General features: G+C 39.4%; 1 protein-coding gene across 4 annotated transcripts; it reads right to left on the bottom strand.

The window, feature by feature from the left end:
* Nucleotides 1-3389: 3389 nt before the first annotated feature.
* On the bottom strand, nt 3390-23456 carry LOC142340913 (chondroitin sulfate N-acetylgalactosaminyltransferase 1-like). Of its 4 annotated transcripts, none has more exons than XM_075391691.1 (4): nt 23403-23456; nt 22639-22796; nt 17397-17849; nt 3390-4097 (listed from the first exon to the last, which is right to left on the bottom strand). In XM_075391691.1, the coding sequence occupies exons 2-4, from the start codon at nt 22738-22740 to the stop codon at nt 3510-3512; spliced, it is 1143 nt and encodes a 380-aa protein (XP_075247806.1). In that variant the 5' UTR covers nt 22741-22796; nt 23403-23456; the 3' UTR covers nt 3390-3509. The 4 variants fall into 4 exon arrangements, with proteins under 4 accessions (XP_075247806.1, XP_075247804.1, XP_075247805.1 ...); XM_075391689.1 differs by lacking the exon at nt 23403-23456 and adding an exon at nt 23195-23372 and having other exon boundaries at nt 22639-22822; XM_075391690.1 differs by lacking the exon at nt 23403-23456 and adding an exon at nt 23327-23371 and having other exon boundaries at nt 22639-22822.
* Between the last annotated feature and the right edge of the window lie 1407 nt (nt 23457-24863).

A 24863-nucleotide genomic window follows, 5' to 3' on the forward strand; every position in this document is an offset into this window, starting at 1 on the left:
TGTACCACATTCCTCTCCAGATACCACCAGCCAAAGCTCCAACACATGGCAACCACCAGACCCCGATTTTGTTGCCGCTCAGAATGTAAATGATTCGGATATTGAAAGTAGCGATATCGTTGATTTCGATGCCAGCTTCGAAGAAAACTCTACGCCCGATAATCCGTTCATTAATTTTGAGGTAGAAGAAGCAAGTGAAAGCGAGTCAGAGGACCCAGTGTGCAAACCTGCAAGGCGATATTAGAGTGCATAATTAAATTTAATTGCCCAGAGAGAGAGAGAGAGAGAGAGAGAGAGAGAGAGAGACGCAAAACTGAACCAGTATTGATTTTGGATGCAGTGTGAAATTTGGTTTTAATTTAATTTGTTTGAGTGTTTTGAAATCAAAAGCAATCGGCGAGACAAAGCAAAGTTAAAGGGAAACAAAAGCGGCAAGACTCAAAAGGGAAAGATTGAATAGGAAAGGGAAATAAGCAGCGGCGGAAAAGTTTTATCCCGCCTATCCTATTCCGACCTAACCGCCACTACCTATTATCCTATGGTTAAGAGTCGAATGATAACCCCCCTTTCGTTACGTAGGTATTTCATACTACTAGCGTTACAAGTTGATACTGCTGTCACAAAAGAAGGAAGATTAAAACTGAATGGCAATTAAAACAAAAATTGTTTCAACAAAAGTGAGAAAGATAAATTGGAAACGGTTCAATTACTGTGGTTCAAATGTACACAAGAAAACTGAAGCTACACAGAGTTGTGCACAGAGCTGTAGTCCTACTGTTATAGACTATATAGCACTGGATTGTATTTTCAAACAAACTTTATTGTTTCAGGAAATGCTCAAAACTGCTCATGTTGCAAAAATTTACACGAAAAATCATACTGCGGAACCGTATAATTATAAGCCAAATCCATTACCCCACGTCTCTAAGATCATTGCAATTTTACCGAAAGAACAAACCGCAGGGTTCACAACCAAATATAGGTTACTGAATATAACCCAATTTCGGTTCATTAGAATAAATCTCAACAGCTGTCTTATTAACACCCGCATTGAAAAGATATCACACTGAGAGAAAGAATTTTGTTTCAGCTGCCTTCTTGGGCCTATCTAAAATTTGTGTCTCTATCGAACTCAAATTTTTTGACCTCAAAATTAAAAATGAAAAAAGTGAATTTGATGGAAAAAGCATAATGTTAAACGACAGTTTTCTTCTACTAGGGAGACAAAAAGTACTTGTCAACAACACTGTGACCAACGAAAAGGTATTAAAAAGGGGATTCCCCAATAAACGGTGTTTGGACCGTTGATTTTCAACTTGTACATAAACGGCATGGGAGACCACTTTGAAAAATAGAGTGAGTTAGTCCATTATCTGTACTAAACATTGTTTCTTGCAAGAGCACCAGAAATAGAAAAACATAGCAGGACAAGTCCTGACGTTCAATTCAAAGAATTTTCATTGACTAAACAGAAAACTAGACCTAGAACGGACTATGAATCGATTGGGAAAACCATTTAGAAAAAAGTCCGATCCAAAAAATCGAAAAACAGAAATAATCAAAGTGAAATTGCCGCATGTGAACAAAAAACCACTATCGATAAAGCGAATTTTTGTTCAAACACCGTATTCTCACTCTACTTTAAAATTAGAATGAAAAATTTCACGCCGCAAAACCACTCGCTTTTTCGCTCCATTTCCTGTTTCGGCGTGACCAAAATCACTACTCCAATTTGACTTCAAAAATCATGAAAATGTGTGAACAGATCTTAAAAAAAAGACAGCGCCCCAATACAATTCAAATTCTTTGAATTGTAAAAAAAGTAATAAAGATCTTGAGCAAAACATTCATCTGCTCAAAATTTGTTATTAGCCTGCAGTTACAATTAGATAACTCAATGAGATAGTTGGTTACATTCAGACTGCAAAAATAAGCAAAACAACGTAGTTAATTAATCATCGGTTATGAAGTCATTTAATAATCCCAGTTTGTCAGTTATCAAATAGTGCATCTGGTTAATAACTTAGATTTTCAAGAAGAAGTAAAACAGCTCTTTAAAAAACAGTCAGGGAAATAAAACCATATTTACATTTTGAAATTGCATCCCTTTTTCACTTGTGAAAACAGTTTTAAACGCTTTCGTATTGAGCCATTTACTTTATTCTGCACTATTTTTTCACTCAATAGACAAAAACTTGACTTTATTCTTAGACAGGTCATAAAATTGGAGTTTTCGGGCAAGTTATGTCGTAAAAGATGGAATCAATGCGAGACCTGAAAATTAATTTCCATCTTGATTTTAGAGAACTCACTCAAATGGAAATTACTGAGCTACTTTTGAAACCTGAAAAAAGGACAACAGAATATTTAGAGCAATCCATCATTTAGACAACCAGAATATAACACACTCCCTACTTGGAGTATAAAAGAGCCAAAAAGAACTAGTAAACTATTTTTTAACTCCAAACTCAAACGATCGATTGTCAAAAACTTTTCAAGACAGGAATAAGCTACCTGTTCAGCTAAAAGCTCTAGAACAGAAAAAAAAATTAGGCATCCAAATTAGAAACCCATCGTTTGCAACAGTTTGCAATTTTAGTAACTACTTATTAGTTCCTTATATCTTCCTTCTAGTTGGTTCTTGGTCAAGCTAGCCAAAAAAAAAACAAATTAATACCAATTGTTACAACTAATTGGGAATAAAAATGTTTTTAATGAAATATTCCTGAATACATCTAACGTTGCACTTCTATTGCTTTTTTGTAATTGGAATGTGATGTGTCATTTCTTTTAAATTTTCAGATAAATACAAACTTTTTTGTCAATTTGCTCTGCTGATTTGACAGACTCTAAATGTTTTGCTTTGGCCTTATCAGGTTTTGTAGGGGTGGTTTATATAATGCGATAACATATTTTTTTTTCATATGGAAATCTTCTGTCGTTACTTGTGACCTGTGAACACAAACTCGATTAATTTTTCGAAGATATTCAAATTCTATAAAAGCTACGTACAAAAAATGAAACCACGACCTATTTTTTTTGCTCATAATTTTTCGAATTGTTTGATTTCAGGTTCATTTTGGCTTTCTGTTTTGTCGGCACATTAGCACGATTCTTTGCATCACTATCGCTTCTCCATTTTTCCCCACAAGGCTATGAGCCTTTGGTCAGAATTTTATGCATTCAGGTCCAAACTTTAGTGTTTCCTTCTTTGTGTCGAGACTGTGTAGTTTTAAACCCACGACGTTCATCTTCGGTCCGGATATACACTTTTTGGCTTGGGATCTCAACCTGGCTTCTTTCCTCAATAATCTTATTTGCTATCATAAGCAATCTAGATAGTTAAGTGCAGGAAATCAAAAGAGTGGTTGAGAATCAAGCTGAGAATTTTTGTATGAAATTGGATTTGAAAAACGAACAAAACAAAAAGTTTATATAAATCAATTGAAATACAATTGTGTCAATTAACTCTACAGCAAAGCTTCCAAAAGGGCTGCAGCAATTTCAAGCTAAGAAACTCTGTAAAAGTACTTTCTATTTCTGCTCATAGACTTTTCGCACAAATTTATCCCAGTAATCCAGTAATGCCATGCAGCTGTATTTTGTTTATCTTCCCAGGAACATTTCTTCGGATGCCACTTATGATACAACCCTGGATCATGTCCTCTAAAAACGGCCAGACTGCTTTTCAACGCTTTGCGTGCAAAGTTCGCATCCTCTTTACCCCAACCGAAAAACTCGTCAACTTTTCCCAAATTGTAGAAATCGGTGTTTGTAATGCAAAACATTCCATATCCATATTTCTGCCACCAACCACTGGAACTATTCTGATGGAATGAAAAGTCTTTTTCCAGATTGTAGTTCAAATTTTTGTGAGAAACTTGATCACGTGGTCTATTTTGACTCCATAATATGGGAAAATATATACTTTTAGATTTTAGGGTAAAAGATTTGCATCTTTGTATAAACGTAAGAGTTGATATGACGTCGACATCTGTAAAGAAGAGTTTCAAGTCTGGCCCTAAAGCCTGGGTGGCTTTGTCGGCCCCTTGGTTGATGAGACGTCCACGTGAAAATTGTTCAGAATTGTCGAGTGCCTGAAAACAGATATAATGCTTTAATTCAGGAGCAATTTCTAAAAATGTAGGAAAAAATTAATGATTGAAGTGTTTGCTCATATTGAGCTTCCTAAATGCCGAAGATTATTACCAAGGTTAACTAATCAGAGCTCAGATGATTTAGTTTAATAAAATCATTTAAAAGAACCTGTTGGGTTTTAATCCTGTGATAATCAAAATATTGCTCGAAAGCGTCGGTTTAAATAACAGTAAAAGCTGAAATTGATGCTACATTGAACATTTCATGCTTCAATTCATTGTTCATGTGGCCAAAACCGCCGGAGAGGAAAAGACAGATCTGTTAAGCCAAATTAGTCAAAATAGCAAACAAATATTAACACTGCTTCATAAAATACGATCGTCTAAAAATTTCACGATTAAAAAATATATCAAGTATTTCAAAATTCTCTCTTAGGAATAGTAGACACTTTCGAAACATCAACAGAAAGTAGTCGAAATGCCACAAGTGACGCCCCACATCGCTCAATTCTGGGACCTCTACTATTCCTCCTTTTCAGAAACGACTTTCCTGAAGCGAATTATATCGCAAATATCTATTGGAACATTTCTTTAAACACCTTGTTACCGCGTAAATGAACAATGCGCTATTTAAATAAAAGAGCAGCGACGAATTTAAAGCGAGAAAGGATTACGTAATTGCTTAACCGTTTAAATGCACACAAAATCTCTTCTAATATACGTAGAAAGGTCGGAAAAAGTTCGTTAAACATAATTTTCGTTGAGCCTACTAATATACTGAATCGATTGCGCTCTTTTTAGGCTTAATATTTTTATGTTTCGAAAACGTATCGGTGACCAATCTGAGTCGAAAATCGACTCAGACAAAATACCTGCTAAAAAAGATCAAGCTAGATTTGCCGGGCCATGGAGAGGGGCTTTTTGCCTCGATACGTGTTGAATACAGTTGCCTTATCGATATTATGATGAATTAACATTGTTCGAAAGAGTGTTTTAGCACCTTTATTTTGGTGCCGCGATTGCTTAAGAACCAGCATTTTCGTGTGATAAACTTACTAAATAGACGGAGAGCTGAATTTATTGTGTACACAATTTAATGTGGACAGCTGAATTTAATGTGTACTTTCGTTAGCCGGAGTTCTGCACTGTGAGTCTGGAAGCCTCCGACGGTATTTAGACTTGTCTACACCCGGATCTGAAACTTGACTTGGTTATTGACTTAACAGACTAACCTATTGGATCTTTTAAACTAGTTAGCGATTGGTACTGAGCTTGCACTCCAGACTGAACTATATTACGTCGGATTATATAATATTTATTTGTTTAGTGCAGTTTTATGGCTTGGATCTTAGAAAATAGGGCAAAGTTTGAATTTGAAGAACGTTAATTTGCATATGCCCTTTTCATTCCCGTTCTTTCGCCGACCCGACTTTCGAAATAGAAAGAACGACTTTGGGTTTGGTTTGAACAACAATCAATGGGATCGGAGAACGGTGTTACAGTTATCTCTGCCGACGTACGGCTGATTTTTATAGTTCCTGCTCAGCTTGTTTGACAGATTGGTTAGGGATGCCAGAATTCCAGAGATCAGATATGATTCAGAGGATGGTGACGAATGCACAGTTCAATTACGAGGAATAGTGACTCCACTGGAACTGACGGATCACAGGCTGAGAAAAAAAAACTGTAAGACTCATCCAATAAACTTTCATCAAATCTTTGCTATTGCATTAAATTGATTACTTAACCGGCAAATCTAGCCCCCCAGAACCCATTTCCTATCCCATATAACAAATTTTTTTGAGTTCACCGGTCACCGATAACCCACCCCACAAACATTTTTTGTTGAAAAACATCAATTTTGAAAATTTTTGGTCAAAATTTAGAATTGACCAAATCGGGGTGAAGGTTGGTACTTGGGTAAGTCTATTACACCTTTAGGCGAAGCGACCGAAAAAAAAAAAGTTTGAAAAAATTGACCAAACTTGAAAAAAATTTTGCAAAAAATTTATATAAAGCGTTGATAGATAGCAGATAGAACACTTGTATAAAAAAGAGTATAATTAAGAGTTTGGTCAAGATTTTCAAATTTTGGAAAAAAAAAAGAATCAGATAACTGATTTTTTTTAAAAAAATAAGCGCTTATTCTTGGTAACTCGCAAAAAATTGTGCATTTAACATCAAGGTTCGGAGTTTGAGCAAAGCTCAAATCAATTATGTTGTAAAAACATTATATGGTTTTCATATTAGCTGCAAGTTCACTTCATCACGCCATAAAAACTGCGCCTCAAGTAACACAAAATCGTTACAAACGTAACGTTTACGCATTACCGGGTCTGAGTTTTAATCCTAACGCTTTGAAAGTCCGAAAAACCGCGCAATTTCAATTGAGTCACTTCTTCCGTGATAAAAAGAGGCTAGTTATATGGCATGATGTGGTGAACAATTCATTGTCCCGTCATCGCAGTAACAACAATAAGCCTTTAACACCTTCGCAGCTTATTGAAGTGCTTGAAAAGTATCAGGAGCGCATAGAAGCTATAGTGTATTGCACCAGAGAGGGAACTCCTGATATTTACAATCAGCTCAAGCGTAGTACTCTAGTTACCATCCATTTAGTGAAAGACATTGTGTCTAAACGTAAACAGAAAGATCTTAGTTTACTTAAAGAGTACAGAGCATTACACCAAAGGCCTGCGCTTGAGCTGAAAACACTCACTATAGTCTTAGCTCATAAGAACAACCTCCGGTCCTTGATAACACGCTCGCGACCGAAGAAACTTTCAAAGCGCCGTCGTAAAACGCTTCGCACCCGTCATGCGTTCGAGGAGGCGGAACTCACACAAGCCTTTGATAACCTGAATGTCACTTAGTCTTGCGCTGTTGTGGAGTCTACCCGCTGACTGGCGGTGTGACTTAGTTAACTCACGAGTTACGGGTTAGTTTGTGGTTGGTTCTCTCCGATAGCGCTTTACTAAACGTTTCGCTCTCCCCATTCTTCGAGTTTTTCACTACCATCCGTTTTTCGCAGTTTATCTGGTTTCAGTTTCCGCTTCCGTTCTTTTGTTTCCTTGTCACTTTGTTTCCTTCTATCCCCCGTTTATCTGTTGTATGATGTAGTATGTTGAGTTTCTGCTGTAGTAAAATTTCTCTGCTAGTATGCTGGTTTGTTGTGTAGTCTCATTCCTTGCTAGGGTGTGACTTAAGTTCATTCTGGAGTTACGGCTGGTTTGTTTCGTGACTTTCACCACACTTGTTTGCTAGCAATTTGTTGTACCTTTATTAATTTATAGTATGCACTTTTGTTGTCTGGGTAGGGTGGTTTGCTAGGGTGTGAATTAAGTTTGTTCTGGAGTTACGGCTAGTAAAGTTCCTGACCTTTTCGACTTTTGGTTATACTACACTGTTGCCGTAAATTGTTTCATGTTTAATGTTTTGATGCCGTTGTTAAAGCCCCATAATGATTTGTGCTAGTGTACCTGGCAGTAGCTCGTCTCCTTCTTTCTAGGGTGTGACTTAAGTTTATTCTGGAGTTACGGCTAGCTTGTTTGGTTGAGTTGTTGCTGTGGTCTGTTAGCATCGATCTTCCCGCCTCCTCGCTTGGGGTTTCCGCCCCGCCCGTGCCAGTTTTCCCGTTTCGTCGCGCGCCATCCGCCCGACGTTTCCGCCCCGCCCGTGCCAGTTATCCCGTTTCGTCGCGCGCCATCCGCCCGCCGTTTCCGCCCCGCCCGTGCCAGTTTTCCCGTTTCGTCGCGCGCCATCCGCCCGACGTTTCCGCCCCGCCCGTGCCAGTTTTCCCGTTTCGTCGCGCGCCATCCGCCCGCCTTTTCCGCCCCGCCCGTGCCGTTTTCCCGTTTCGTCGCGCGCCATCCGCCCGACTTTTCCGCCCCGCCCGTGCCGTTTTCCCGTTTCGTCGCGCGCCATCCGCCCGACGTTTCCGCCCCGCCCGTGCCATTTTCCCGCTTCGTCGCGCGCTTTTCGCCCGACGCTCCCGTTTGTCCGTCCGGTTCCCCGTTGCGTCGTGCGTTAATCGTTCGGCGTCTCTTCCCGTCCGTCCCGTCTCCCGTTCTGCCCCCTTTTCGTTTTTCGGCCTGACATTCCTTGCATGTATTACGATTGGCGAAATTCTTGAAACCGCAGGAACAGTTCCAATCTCCAGGTCTCCCGCGATTTCCACCACCATCAGCTCCACCGCCAAATCTCCCGGCTGAACTAGCGCCTGCACCCTCAGGTCGACTCTCTCTGCATTTTCTGCATGAGGTACGATCCATAAAGTTGGTCGATCCACAGGAGCACGTCCATCCTTCCCTCTGCTCCCGAGCTGCGCCACCTTCAGATTTTCCTCCAAATCCACCTCGGTTTCCCCCGAATCCGCCTTCACTCTCGTCATTTCCTCCGAAGCCACCTCCTCCAAAACCACCCTCGGCTTTTCTTCCAAATCCACCTCTGTCTCGTCCGTCCCGTCTCCCGTTCTGCCCCTTTTCGCGCTTCCTGCGCACCGTTCTTTCTTTCTTTCGCCGGGTACTATTGTACTCGACGAACATCTTTGCTCCTTTGCGGTTTGCTAGGCAAACCGTCACACTAGGGTTCGGTATAACCCATTTGTGTTGTGCTGTTGCATGTCTGTGTACTTTATAGTAGTACTAAATTAAACTTGTGGCTCCTGTTTTGATAAGACCATGACAACTTTGCAGGACAAATTCAACAAACTTTATAGTGCGAGGGCAAAATTAGAGGCTGAACTTTATAACATCTATGGTGAAATTAACAATGCTGTTGATAAGCAAGACAGGAAAGTTAAGATCGAACGTCTGATTGTTAAGTGCAAGGATGCTTTTACTAGAGTAGTTGATAAGAATGAAGAGCTCTTTGATCTGGCACAGAAGACTGAAGATCCAGACGCTGCCTGTAAGAATCTTGAGAAATGGTTAGAGACTGTAACAAAGAAAACTGACGAGTTCATTGCTGCTGCTCGAGGGTATATCAATTCGGTCCAAGACAAAGAGAAGGCAGAGATGTATACCTCTCACCACTCAAGATCAGGTTCGCATATGACTTCCTCAAAAAGATCAAGTCAGCGTCAACGAGAATTAGAATTATCAAGACTAAAAAGGGAGGAACTTGAGAAACAACATGAGGCAAAGCTTCGCATTGCTAGACAACGTCTTGAAATTGAAAAACAAACGAAATTGCGGGAATTAGAAATTGAGCAGCTTGAGGAGGATCATCGCAAGGAAGTAGCTGCTGCAGCCCTTGAGGAAATTGAGTTGATGACAAAATCAGCAACAGACGGGTCTAATACAAGCGAAATGAGTGGGCTCTTTACCGAAAGAAGTTCAGTCAAGAGCAAGAAACTTGTTCAAGATTGGGTTAATTCGTCACCGGCCGGGAACATGGCAGATGTTGCAAACGAACCGAGTTTGCACTTTTCTGGTTCCATCGCCCAATCCAACCAAGCAATTGTCCAACGACCTTCTTCAGCTCAGCTTCCAAAGTCACACTCTAATCTCAATACTCATGGTCAAGTTGAGGCTAACATCAACCTCCCTGTCCATGAGCCGCAAGAACCAAGTACTAGAACCAATGTAACCAATGAAGCACATAATGCAAACAACATCATGCAAGAACAGCAACAGCCTCAATATACGCCTCCATCACCAGTAAACTTTGGTATGCCAACTCAACTAAAAGCCCCAAACACAGCCCGACAACTGTCTCAAGCAACAATGCACTTCGATGGTTTAAAATTAGATCATCAGTTCCCGCGCAGGTCGAGCATGCCGGGACAGTTGAATTTAGTCAGCCCTCCGCGTTCACCACCTTTAAATGCAATCGTTAATGCTCCTCTAGCACCTAATCCACCACAAGCACACATAAATGTACCAGCCCCCACATCACCCGTTTTAAACCCCGTACTACCGCAATTCCCGTCAATCCCACCAGCATTCCGCTTTCCTCCTTCGCCACCACAAGCACCCCCACTACACGCCACTAACCCCGTGACAAATAATGTCAATCTGCTGCCCCATTCTCCGCCTGCACAATTCATTTCCTCCGCAAACAATTTCGTGCCTCAATTAATTCATCCACCACCTCCACAAAAGAGTTTTCAGCCCCAAAATTTTGTACCCATAACCCACGCACCTCCCGCTCCTCCAGATCCAAATGTCTGGCGTTTTCCAGCAGCAGTCCCATCTAATGCAGTACCACTTGTACGATCATCCGCAAACTTATACACCGTACAACCGGTCCCGTTAATCAACCCTCATATATCTACATCGCACCGCTCCTCTCATGTACAAGCAGCAGCAGGCGCTCAAAATTACGTAACATCAGACTTCATGCAAGCGAATCCATTTAGTTCTTCCACAGGTACCGCCCCCACCTTTGTCACTCCGATCATTCCGCCAACGTATGGAGCTACCGTTCCGAACCCGTTGTGTTGGGGTGGCCCGCCGCATCCCACACCTTCGGCTCCTTCTTTGGACTCTGCGGATTTGATAAAGCAGTTGGCGGATGCAATTACTTGTAAGAAGAACGATCCACTGCCCGAGTGGAAGTTGTCACAGTACAACGGTGATCCCCTGCAGTGGCACGAATGGTTCGGACAGTTTAAAAGCGCCATAGACGCACAGTCCTTGACTGATGACGTCAAGTTAACATACCTAAAAACTCTTGTAACTGGAAAAGCTAAAACCGCCATCGCTGAGTTCGCATACTGCGGTGTAATGTATAAGGACGCACTTAAGACACTCGAACGTAAATTTGGCCAACCACAGGCAGTAGTCAGTGCACACTTAGAAAAACTCAGCTCTTTTCCACCACTAAAGATGCACAATAGTGACAACATCATAAACTATTCTGCAACAATTTCCAGTCTTGTTGGGGTCTTTAAATCACTTTCATATGACGCGGACCTAAAGAGCGCCTCACTTCTCAACACGGCTGTGCAAAAATTGCCGCCCAATCTGAAAGAGTCTTGGTCACTCTTCACAGTGAAGAAACATTGGGTTAAGCCAACACTCCTTGACTTCAACGATTGGTTGAAGGAGAAGGCCGAGGCACATGATTTAATGAAACAAACTTCATCGAAGGCAAGAACTGAGGATAACACCAACTCAGTAGTAAAGACCAAAGTTGCCTCAAGAACTTTTGCTGCTAATACACAAACTAAGGGCACTCAGAGACCAGCCTCAACATCGGCAACGCCTGCAACCCCTCGCTGCATCGTGTGTAAAGGCAATCACCGCATCTGGGAGTGTAGGGTATTTAAAGAAAAGTCTCCCACTCAGCGAGCAAAGGTAGTGGCGGAAGCAAAACTGTGTTTCTCATGTTTGAGAGAAAAGCATATGTTCAGGCAATGCCCAAACCCCAGGAAATGCAGGAAGGACGGTTGCAACAGCTCCCATAACACACTTCTTCATGGAGCTGAGAGGGTTTATCCATCAAAATCCCCTCCAAACGGCAACAACAGTAATTCTAATGCTGGCGCAAATCAAAGTAAACTTCCTAGTGTCCAATCATCGAGTAAGACCACCACTTTGTCATCTGTGAGTAATGTGAAAGGCCTCCTTCAGGTGACTGAATTACATTTGAAGAGCTCTTCCGGTAAAGATACCACGGCTTTAGTTTTGTGCGATACCGCTTGCAGTAACTCTTGGGTGTCCAATGATCTTGCAAATAGACTTGGTTTGCACGGTACAGCATTGAAATTAACAGTCAAGGGTATAAATACCGAGGAGGTCGTAGACACTAAGTTAGTTGAACTAATTGTAACACCACGCGACAACCAATCATTTGAACCATTTAAAGTAAGCCCTTACGTAAAGGAAAATTTGAATGTAGGCGCCGATGTCATTAACATTAAAGCACTTCAGGAAACATACCCGCACCTAGCAGTTCTAGACCCAGTTACGTATTGCTATGGAAACATCGAGATGATACTTGGACAGGATGTGTATCATGCCATCCGCCCGTTAGAGTACTTCGCTGCCGACGAGAAGTCCTCGCCCTTCGCTGTTCGCTTGCCCTTAGGTTGGGTTCTAAGCGGCCCTCTACCGTCGTCTTCAGGTTTAGTCTCGACTTGTTTCAAAGCTAATTTGGAGCAGGATTTTGAACTCGCTAGTCAGGTAAAATCTTGGTACGACATGGAGTCGTACGGCGCACTTAAGCAAGTAGACCCACGATCCGCATCGGATGCACGTGCGCATGAAATTCTTGAAAACACCACCGTGCATAATGGAAAAAGGTACGATGTCGGAATGCTATGGGCTGAAGATAACATCGAACTGCCCAACAATTATTTCTCAGCACTTGTTCAATTAAAGTCTTTGGAAAAGCGGCTAACGAAAGATCAGACATTAAGGGAAAAATACTCGAATACCATCAAAGAGGACTTAGACAAAGGCTACGTAGTAAGGGTCAAAGATGCTCATAAGGTGGAAAGTCGCTCGGAACGAGAGTGGTACCTACCACACCATCCGGTTGTTAACCCGAACAAGCCGGGTAAGGTTCGTAGGGTACTAAACGGAGCAGCAAAATTCCATGGCGCATCTCTTAATAAGTCATTACTTACCGGACCCGACCTACTACAAAACCTAATCTATGTACTCCTACGGTTCAGACAACATCCATTTGCCGTATCCGCCGACATCGAGGGAATGTTCCTCCAAGTTGGAGTGTTGCCATGTGATCAAACATCATTGCGCTTTTTGTGGCGGGAGGACCCCACATCAAATGTTGTGGTACACCAGTATACGCGCCACATCTTTGGGGCAAAAGATTCACCCACCTGCGCCAACTACGCACTTCAGCGCACGGCACGCGATAATGCTAAGGAGTACCCAGAAGCTGCGAAAGCCGTCCTCGAGAACTTCTACATGGACGATTACTTGGACTCAGTGGAATCCCCCGAGAGGGCCCTCATTAGGTCGAAGGAATTGGTACATCTTCTCCATCTAGGTGGGTTCAAGCTTACTAAGTTTGTAAGCAATGTACCAGATCTTGCTGACCGAATTGATGGGTCTGCTCAATCCACTGAACCGAAGGTCATCGTTTCATCAAAGGAGGAATCAATGCACGTGCTTGGGCTTAAGTGGGATCACAACAACGATACTCTGGTTGTGAGTAGGGGTACTAACAGCACCATCACGAAAAGTTTAACACAGCGCTTGGTCTTAAGTCTTGTGTCAAAGGTCTACGACCCAATTGGTCTTGTCGCACCTTTCACTGTTGGTGCTCGGTTAATCTTGAAAGACATTTGGCGTGTCAATGGACAAAGTTGGGATGACGAGTTACCTAAAGACACAGTTGACAGATTCCTTGCCTGGTGTGTTGAACTGCCGCGGTTAGCTGAGATCACTATACCGAGAAGTTACTTTTCAGGACCATTCCAACACCTTGAACTCCACATGTTTGGTGATAGCTCGCAAGACGTATTCAGTGCAGTAGGATTTCTTAGGGCTCAAGTAACTTGCTCCTCCGGGAAGATTATAACAGAGCTGGCGTTTGTCTTGGGCAAGGCCCGCGTTGCACCTATGAAGGTAATGACAGTTCCCAAGTTGGAATTACAAGCCGCTCTCCTCGCTGCCCGTTTAAAAAGGGAAATCTGTCGAGCATTAACAGTTACTGTGGACAAAGTCTTTATGTGGACAGACAGTACAATCGTCTTGCAGTGGATAAACTCAACAAACAAACACTCCATCTTCATTGCAAATCGGGTTAGTGAAATCCTGGAGAACACCAGCGTTGACCAATGGAACCACGTCGCCACTTGTGATAATCCGGCAGATGCTGGCACGCGTGGTATGTCCGCTGAAGTTTTGCAATCAAGTAGCTGGGTGAGGGGTCCTGACTTCTTGAGAACTAAGCAATTCCCTTTTGTACCAAATACTGACGTCGTTGATAACATCAAGCTCGGCGCTGTAACCAAGGAACAAGATGATGACTCCATCTCATCTTTAGCCGCATCCGTAACCAAGCCCCCTAAGGAACAAAGTATTAATCTAATCCCGTTTGACAAGTTCAGTTCTTATCAAAAATTACTTCGTGTCACCGCATATATGCTCCGTCTTTTACCATCTCATGAAAGTTACCGTACCATAGACGGCAGCATAGCCGACCCTGTTGAGCTTGACGAAGCCGAGCGTCATCTCCAGTACTTGGTTCAGGGAGAGTCCTTTAATACTGAAAGAAAGGATCTTCTTGACAACAAATCCGTTAAGAAGAGCAGCCGCATTGCTCAGTTTACTCCGTTTATTGGACCTCATGGTCTCATCCGTTCTTCTGGTCGACTCCGACGGCTAGTGGAAATTGACTTTGACACTAAGCATCCTATCGTGCTGGATGCACGTCATACTTTTGTTAAACTGTTTCTGCGGCATACTCATTTGAAGAATCATCATCAGGGCATTGATTACTTAAGGTCAAAGGTACAGGAACGTTATGCCATCCTAAAACTACGTTCCACACTGCGTTCCATCAAATCAAACTGCGTGTTGTGTAGAAAGTTCCGTGCAGCAACCATTCAACCTATCATGGCAGACCTCCCAAAGGAGAGACTGGCATACCAGTCTCCTCCCTTTACCAACACCGGGGTTGATTACTTCGGCCCATTCTACGTCACAGTTCGTCGGACTACCGAGAAGAGGTGGGGATTTCTCTTCACTTGTCTCACTACTCGTGCTGTCCATGTTGAAGTTGTCCCGTCCATGGACACTAGTTCTTGTGTAATGGGAGTGGAGCGGTTCGTCTCCCGTCGGGGTACTCCTGCTATGATTTGGTCGGATAATGGTACGAACTTCATTGGAGCGGAGAAAGAACTCCGTGAATGTGTGGAAAAATGGAATACGCTTAACATTGCCACCGAACTTGCACATAAGGGCATTAAGTGGAGGTTCAATCCACCCAGTGCGCCACACCAAGGTGGCATCTGGGAGAGGCTAGTTCGAAGTTTTAAAAGAGTACTGTACACTATCCTCGGTACGCGTCGCCTCACAGATGAGGTGTTGAACACTACTTTTTGTCTTGTCGAATACGCACTAAACTCACGTCCCTTAACGCCCGTAAGCGCCGACCCGTCCGACCTAGGCGCTATAACACCTAATCATTTTCTACTCGGTAACCAAGCAACCAGAATTCCGTCTATCGTTGGCGTCGACGAGTTCGATCATCGTAAGCGATACGCCCGTGCACAGTCATACGCCAATGCGATTTGGGCACGTTGGCTCAAGGAGTATGTACCTGCGTTGAACCGTAGATCTAAGTGGCAGACGCCTGCCGAGCAGCACCTCAAGGTCGGTGATTTAGTTTGGATCGTTGAAGAAAGCAACCCTAGGGGTTACTATCCAACCGCTCGGATTGAGGAACTTCGGTACGGCTCCGACAGCGTCGCCCGCTCCGCCGTCTTACGCACGTCATCCGGATCGCTCGTCCGCCCACTCGTTAAACTTGTACCGATCCTCTCAACATTTTCTTCCGGGCCGGAGGATGTTACCGCGTAAATGAACAATGCGCTATTTAAATAAAAGAGCAGCGACGAATTTAAAGCGAGAAAGGATTACGTAATTGCTTAACCGTTTAAATGCACACAAAATCTCTTCTAATATACGTAGAAAGGTCGGAAAAAGTTCGTTAAACATAATTTTCGTTGAGCCTACTAATATACTGAATCGATTGCGCTCTTTTTAGGCTTAATATTTTTATGTTTCGAAAACGTATCGGTGACCAATCTGAGTCGAAAATCGACTCAGACAAAATACCTGCTAAAAAAGATCAAGCTAGATTTGCCGGGCCATGGAGAGGGGCTTTTTGCCTCGATACGTGTTGAATACAGTTGCCTTATCGATATTATGATGAATTAACATTGTTCGAAAGAGTGTTTTAGCACCTTTACACCTATTCAGAGGACAAAATGTAATGTTATATGTTATATGTAGACATGGACTTTAGATTCCATGAACAAACGAAAAAATCGAAAACAACTAGATTTTAACAGATTCAGTGCAAAACCAGAGCGTCAGATTCCCACCTTCAAATGTTAAAGCATCCTGCTTTGGCATTTAGAATTGTTTTTTTTTCAATTTTGGTCTATTTTTGACCCCAGCATTTCATTCGTAAATTTTGTTCATAATTTTCCGTTTCTTATATCCCATTATTCAAAAATTATTTTAAACACCTCAAAAACCATAGTGTTTTTTGAATTCACTGTTCATATAGGAAAAGAGACAAACTATTTGAAACTTTTTCCAAAGCAAAAGTACGAAAACTTTGACGCGACCTGCTAATTTTTCCTGATTATTTTGCTTTTTGTTGGGAACAAGCAATCTCGTTTTGTAAAAGAAAACTGAATGCAGAAGGATGCCCAGAAAATGTTGTACAACATTTGATTCTCCGTTTTGCAAAAATAGGCGTTTGAATTTTTGTTTGGTCTAATGCTCTTGGGTCCTATTTGACGACCTCAAAGGTAATATCGCGATCCGAATAGCTGTACTCGAAAGATTGAAAAAGAAAAATAATTATGTTTCTACGAGCCGGACTATTACTAGATAGCACGCGATATTTATCATTAACAGGTAAAGAAAACTTCACTACTGCTATAGATATCTGTTCAAGTAGAGAAGGTTTCAATGGGATGGGATATTAAGCGAAAACTCGATTAGGCAAAGCCAACTTTTGTAGCATTAGGTGAAAATTTTCCACTAAGATTTTGTTTGTGGTGTATAAACGAACTTCAAATTCTACTTGGCGCCATAAAGTACTCAACTGTCCCTGAAAATTTTCTTTACATGATAGAAGCGTACAAAAATCGATTCAAAAGTTATATAAATATTGAGCATTTGCAGCATTTTTGTTTTCAGCCGTCTACAAATTATGTCAACTTTTTTCTCTATCTTTTGCGCACCAAATAGCTCTCCAAATATTTAAAAAAGCACAAAATTTTCACGTTCTCCATTTGTTTGCTTGCAAAATTCTCCAATGTCATTTTCCCTGGTATTTCCGAAGGTTGTTGAGATAATGCAATAGTGCGAAAAATATAACATTATATAAGCACTCATAATCATGTAAGGAGCATTGTTAGGAAAACTTGAGAACATTATAGCGTCAAGGTGATTTTGAGGTACCATCTATCATTGATTTTCATCTATTTTCCACAAAATGTTAGTTGAAAATTTTTGCCTACTAGCTAAAAAAAATTAGCTTCGCCTAATCAAGCTTCCCTCTAATGTCCTACGCCACAATTTCAATTGTTGTTCTGGCATATGAAGAGCTTCATGTCTGTAAATATTGGAAATATCTTACCAAATAAATTCTCTTCCTGGATTTTTTCCTAAAGAACCTTTGAATTGCTCTGCGGACTGTATTCTCATCAGAAGTTAGCGTTGAAACAACAAGGTGAAGGTCATCTATTGACTGCATAAGTTGGTTGAAATGACGCAAAAATAGCTCCAATCTCTCAAGAACGTTATGATAAATCAAGATTGCAACTAAAACTTCTTTAAAGCAAAAGTTTCCAGTTGGACAGCTGTTTTTTGGCTTTTTGTGACAGTTCAGAACGTTTTGTTCAATTTTGGCCAGGTCGTTTGAAATGTAACATGTCTCCTGCAGCATTCGTGGCAATTGCAATTGATAAGATTGATCGCTGTTTGAAAATTTTGAACTGATACAAACTTCCTGTTGCATTACGTCATGATATAATGAATCTGGAACAAATGTCAAGCTCTGGCATCCTAGATATAACGGGTCGACTCCCACCTAAAACGGTGAACTGTTCTTTGTTTGCTTAATCTGTTAAATTGCAGCAAAAGTGTTTCGATCGAGATGTCCAATAATAGTGCCTCCAAAATAAGGGGCCACCCGTAAGCAAAATTTTGATAACCTTTAGTTGTTCAGATTCAAGATCACAAAGAATTTTTTGACTTTTCAAACTGGTAAGAAAATAACAAGAACTATTTCGAGCTAGATATCAAAAAGGAGTTGATGATATGTGTGTTTGCACCCATCAACTGAGATTACAAAAAAATGAAAATATTTATAATGCTTACCGAAGAGGCGTTTTCTAATTTTTTGATTTTTTTAAATTTGACAAAAAAAACCCTCAAAAAATTTCGAACGAATGAAAAAAAAAACAAAATTTTTCCGGAAAATTATTCCTTTCTGTTAGTATTCTCAAACATTTGTCTAATGAGTTATGTTTTCAAAACGTCTTGTTCTTGATTCTTATATGTTTATCACTGGTTTTTTTCAAATTCAAAGTGATTTCTATTTTGTAATTTTTCAAAGCTTTAGTAAGAAAATCGTGAGAAAACACCTTCATTAAAATTTTAAATTGAGAAAAAATTCAAACTTACAATCTTTTGTTTTGACAAAATTGGCTTAACATCGTTCACTGTTGAGCTTGTCTATGAAACAACGTCACGATGCGATGAAAACTATATCTGCATGGTAAAATTTTAATGACACCCTCAATTTTCATCACAATTCATTCACAATTTTCTGCATTAAGCTACTCATTTTGCATCCACATTAACAAATAAAGAGGGACTAACGGTGTACAAGCCTCCAATTTTACAATATTTCCCCTCTTTTCTCCCTATTCTAACAACATTAATGGTGCAAGTTTGTTGAAGTACGTTTGAAGAGAATTTTGAGTACCACAAAAAGAGCAACAATTACCATGTCAACCTATGATTTATTGATTGATGCTCCCCAAACAACACAAAGATGTCCTTCAAAGGGAGCTCTGCAGAGCGGCTTTGAGTACGTCCATTTTGCGAACACATCACTCTAAGGAGGAGTAATACCAGCAAATAAATCCTCATTTTGAAGCCAATATTTTGCTCTCATCACATTTTAAAGATCGACCTTCAAAATTATATTTTGCTTGAGATTTAGGATTCCCAGACCGCAGCCACAAACAAAAGCGACCTCTGATCAAAACAGCATTGAGCGGCCCAAGTACCCAAAATAACATGTTTTTGAAATAAAATTTCTCGAAATTGGTGTGCATTTAGTATACTTAAAGATTATTTTGATTTTGGGATATTGTGATCAGGAGTGATTTTTGCAGGAAGATCTGATTATAAAAATTTCCGAAAATCTGATCAGAGATAACTAACTCCGAGCACATCGAAGTTTAAATCAGGGTGGCGCAAAACTCTTGGAAGAAGTGGTTCCAAAAACACGAGTCAAATGAAACGCAGATGGGAACGCATAGAAATCGACAGACAGTTTGTATGAGTTTCATCGACATTCAGTGCAAGCGTGCAAAGATCTGATCAAACGTGGATTTCGAACAGAATAAAATCTAATCAGAAATGGTGTCAAAAGTAGACAAGACAATAGATCAGAAGCAATAATACCAAATATCTGGTTTGCTGCCGGAATATTTTTCTACATTCGATTCAATAAAACAGACAGTTCGTTAAAGATAACAGTACGTTAAAAAAAATAACTTGGCCCAGGAAAATAGAGAACACATTAAACCTTTTCCTTTTCTCTCTCTGAAAACAGAACAATTAATTCCTTGAATTGATTCAACAAAAGTTTTGAAAACCTTATGTGCCAAAATGAGATTTTCTTTGAAAAGCCTTGAAGAGAGCAATTAAAAAATATAAAGTTGAGAACAAGAGCAATCATTACATTCTGATTTTATACTGAGTTCATAGAGGCAAAATATTAAGTTTAGCGATGTAGTAGGTCGATTATTTGCATTTGGAGAGAGAGAGAGAGAGAGAGAGAGAGAGAGAGAGAGAGAGCAGAGGACAAAAGAGTTTTTTCTAAGAAATAACAAAAGTTGTCAACTGATTTGAAAGTAACAATTCTGCAGTTCTACTGAATGAATTAATTGTGAACTGTGTAATGAGATTGAACTTGCCTTGGGACCTATCTTTGCTCATTCTGCTTTAGAAAACATATATCAGTTCGTTTTATGTCGAAAAGCGTCTTTGATCCACTTTACATTCATTTGTTTACAGACTTTAACATATCACAATTTTTGTGTGTTTGTGACCAAATCGATACTAAAAAAAGCCCGAAAAAATTAAAAACTGTTGTTAGTAGGTTTGAAACGTATGTTTGTTGATATATGACTAACAGAAGCGGATTCGAGAATCCGAGGACAAAAACGTCTGTTTAAATGCGAAAAATCTTGAAAAGAGTTTTTTAAAAACATAATGTCCCGGAAAAAAGCAATCACAACACTTTGATCATTTATTACGCCTCTCAATTTCAGTGACAATTTTGTTGCCATGTTTTACCATGATCTTGGTAAGTTTTATCAAGAAATTTTGTTGATAGAGCTTGATAAGATCATGGCAAGATCTCATCAAGATGTACCAAGAAATTTTGTCCTATCAAGATCTTGGTAAGATAATCCATGTTTTGTCAAGACTGTCAAGATCTTGCATATCCGGGCAAGGTGTATCAAGTTTCGTTTCACTGGGATCTGAAAATCTCAAAATTTATTTGCCAGGAAAATTGCCTAATGATCATGGTTTGCTCACAAACGTGTATAACAATGAAAAAATATAGCTTTTTGCTACGGTTCCAACTAAACAATTCTTTAAACTGGTTGAAAAGTCGCAAAACCGAGTGATTAATGTTAAGGCGAAAAATAAAATTTTAAATCCCAGGGAGAGTGAGTTCAAGTTGAGCTACTTCTTTAACAAAGAGAAGATGTTTTCAAAATCACATCAGCAACACAAACAAAAGTTTGTCAACTTTTTGCCTTAAAAATGAGGCTGCTCTTTGTAATTCCATATCTGGATGGTAGCCGTAGTAATTAAATTATGTGTTCTAATGCCCCTGAAACCTAAAACAAGCACAGTCTGTGAACAATTATTACCTATACAGTATCGCCACAAGAAAATAAAACAAAATTGCGTGACATTTACTGCCTTGAACCAATTTTTTTAATGAATGAACAAAAGGATTTAATAATCGCCAGAATAATAGATATGACAAGGCGTTAAACATTTAGCTCATTATTTGAAGAAGTTCACTAACCAACAAATTACTGTTGTTTCCCTGCATAATTTATTGGATATGATAAGATCCCATTAGCAAATTAGATAAGGTCACCGCATATTTTTCCAGCAACAAGTTTACACTCAGCGATTCAAAAATTAAGCACCCAGTGTTTGGCACCAAGCGCATTTACTTGGGTACTGTCATTGATGACAAATTGAAGTTAAAATACCGCATGAACTTTGTGAAAAAGGTTCCAGAAAGTTTGTTCTGTTTTCTATCAATTGCGTTTACTAATTAATATGCTACCAATGAACAGATTTTTGAAAATCTGCGTGAAACCAATTCTATTGTACGCTATCAAACAATGACTGGGCATGTGAATTTTTTTTCAACCGGTCACCCCAAACATGATTTTAATGAGCAAGTTTGAAAATAAGACGCTAAAATCAGTTGTTCACATCTCCAGGCATGTGAGATTTATTATCTGAGTTGTTGCTAAAATCAGTTATACACAGGCAATAATAAAGTGAGCGGCGTTTTAAACAAATGATAGGAAATCGTTGTTTTTTATTACAAAGGCAGTTGGGAGGCCAAAATCAGACAGAAACGGTTTACCTACAGTTTCGTGTGCAACTTAGAGTCTTCTTGATTTATCAGACCAACTTCGTCGAAGAGCCAAAAGTTTTGAATTGGGTCGAAGGGAAACTTTTTAGCCGTAAATTTCTGAATCTTCACAAAAATGGTAAGGAAGAGTTACTGAAGAAAATCTGTTTTGGAGAGAACGAACATGGTTTTAGCTGCAAATGTCTTTTTAGTTTGATGTAGAATTTGTCTTAAATCACTTGACAAAATGAACTCCTTTTGAACTCGTTTTGAACTCCTTCGATAGGCTCTTGGAAACAAAACAGTTTTTTTAACAGCGTCCTTATAGGGATGCCTATAATTATTAAAGTTACGTGTATGTTTTGGAAAAATTTTGTAGCAATAGTTTTTGCAACAAAAACAATGTTTTTCGACATGTGCTCTCTATAGTATGACATGCTCTTTTGTAGAACCAAACTCCACGCCAAAATTTTAAGATCAAGCCAAAGTCGAGGGCAGGATTTTTCTCTGCACATCAAGAACAAGAACTAAATTCAAGCATATTTTTGCACCAAATAGAAGTTGAGGACTGTAATTTACTGAGATCAAATTAAAAAATGGTACAATCAGAAGATTTCTTTGGGTGCCAACATATTTTTTTTAAAAAATTGAATGACTGCGTTACGGCAGATTAATCGAGAATGAGCAATACATCTATACTCAATTGGCAGTACCTTTTGTTCATACTACACGTAATTTTTTGGAAGTAAAGTACTTTTCAGTAGTTTTTAATTTTTTGACAAAAAAAACTCACTACTTTAAATTATTAACAGATTTAGAATGGCTATGATTTTCTAACAAACAATGTGTTAGTTTCTAGCGTAGTTTTCCGACTGGCATTCACTCACACTAGATGAGTCCAATTTTTACTTGTTGTTTCATAACACCTGGAGTTTTTAACATAATTTCAAACCAAAATATGTCACCTGACCTTTCTGTAGAATCCAATTGAGCAGTAAATTCCAAAAATAAACGCTAACAGAATTAAAAACTTCCACAGACAAGCCGTATAAATTGTACGTGAACTGCGCATTTCAAGAATTTAATGTCAAGATGAATTTTCAAATCAAGCAACTATTCAATTCGCCTCTTCAAAGCCATTTCTCATAACTCAGCTTTCAAATAACTTTTTTTAGACATTAAAAAGACTTAATGTCCAGAACTTTTATTGTAAAGAAGAGCAGAAAAACCAAAAAAAAATTCGAGGAAAGATTTATGCTATTTTTTATCTGAAACTTAAGAAATTGCCGATGTGCTTATTTTAAAACAATAAGGAAATTGTTGGCATGTTAAAGCAAAACACAACAATAATTTTTTCCTTTTGAAGTTGCATGCACCCGCAAGTTCCAACAATTTAAAACCAAACAAAGCTATGATACAACATAAGATATTAATCTACACCATCTAGACATATGGGTTTATAGAATTCCGGGACATTAAACTAAGGCCTTTAGCTTCGTCGAAATTTGAAATGCCAAGTAAGCGACAAAGTAATAGGAAAAAGGACTGCAATAAATTTTACGAATTCCTTCCGAGAAACTGAGCTAGCCGATTTAGTTTTGTCTTAAATTGAATTGTGCAACAATAGACAAAGTTACATGCAAAAAGGTCAGACAAACTATAAATTTTATGACATTTCGTTAAATTTAACTAGCAAATTTAAGGTTATTTAAATTGAATTGAGAAATGAGAGACAAGATTAAGTGCTCAAGCAGAAACCATTGAATACAACCCATAAATCAAAATCTGACCAATTATAACGTTCTTGTCTACGAGGGCGAAATAGTCTCTAAAGTGTTTGAACCTTCAGAGGGCATGCAATTTGTCAACATCAATGGATTCTTAATGTCAGTCACATGTATCTAAACAACTGCAGGCCTTTATTATATTCCACCCCCTCTTCAAAGAAAGTCTTCATACTGCTTTGATTACATTTTCTCCTACATTTAATTCTCAAAGCGTCAATAGAGGTCCTTAATTTCTTAGAAATTTTTTGACAGATGTCTGTCTACATGTAGGTCATTGTCTGCGCCTTTACAATAAGTTTTGAAAGAACCTTCGAAGTGGAAAAAGCAGAGAAAATCTAAATTGTGCAATGGAGCGTCATTTCTATCAATAGTTCCTATTATCGCAAGTAGGACAAACCAAGCACATACATGCTATAAATATCTTTTGACTCTCAGAACCCAAACAAGCTAGATCATGGTTGCTGGGATAGACAATTCCTGTCAATTTTGCCGGAGGCTCAATGAAGTCGCCTTGGATACTTAACTCTGTATTAAAGTTGAACTCCAACTTTTTAGAGATAAAGAAAGTAACTGGATAAACCAAAATTGTTTTTGGATTTTATTTACCGCTTGTTTATGTTAGAGGAACAGTCCGGAACGTTTCAGTTCTTTTACGGAAGGGTAATCTATTTTATATTTGTTGCTACCTCTAGATAAGAAGGCAAAATTGAAATAAATAGGGTATGCCACTGCTATATAATTCACGCCAGCTCCAGTTTTCCATGAACTGAGTCAAAACAAATTGCGTTAGACAAAATATGAATAATTACTACAAAGTTTATAATAAACAGACTTTGAAACCTGCCTTTGAATTTTGTACAACATAAAATCTGAATTTAGTCATTCTCCTTGAGTTTTTTAAGTACATGTTCAGCGTGGGTCTAGGAAATAATCGCACAAAAAAACCACCTAACTTTAGATAGGAAATAAAACCCCACGGAATAAAAACCCATAAAAAAACCACGATGGAAATAAACACCCATTTTAAAATTGAATTTCGGTCGTGGTAATTTGTTTGGTTGTGAAAGTTTCATATCAAGACCCTCGAGCCGCTGAGACATGTCCATGGCCCGCGAGGCATGGCCAAACGCGCTAAATGCGCAGCTCTTTAATATTAAAGTGGGTGTTTATTTCCGTAAGAGTTTATTTCCGTGGGGGTTTATTTCACATCTAAAATGAAGTGCTTATTTTCGATGGGTTTTCGGTGGCCCGCAACCGGTTGAGAATGCTTCATAGCAGAAAGGGTGTTTCCGCAAAAACTGTTTTGGGAACGTAAGATAAATTCAAAATGAAAATTGCTTGTAACAGGAAAAGATTTTTTGACTCATATGAGTCTAGATCTGAAAAAATTGATCTTCGTTTAAAATAA

This window comes from Convolutriloba macropyga, chromosome 6, assembly GCF_964194025.1.
Source record: "Convolutriloba macropyga chromosome 6, txConMacr16.3, whole genome shotgun sequence".
Lineage (NCBI taxonomy): Eukaryota > Metazoa > Xenacoelomorpha > Acoela > Convolutidae > Convolutriloba > Convolutriloba macropyga.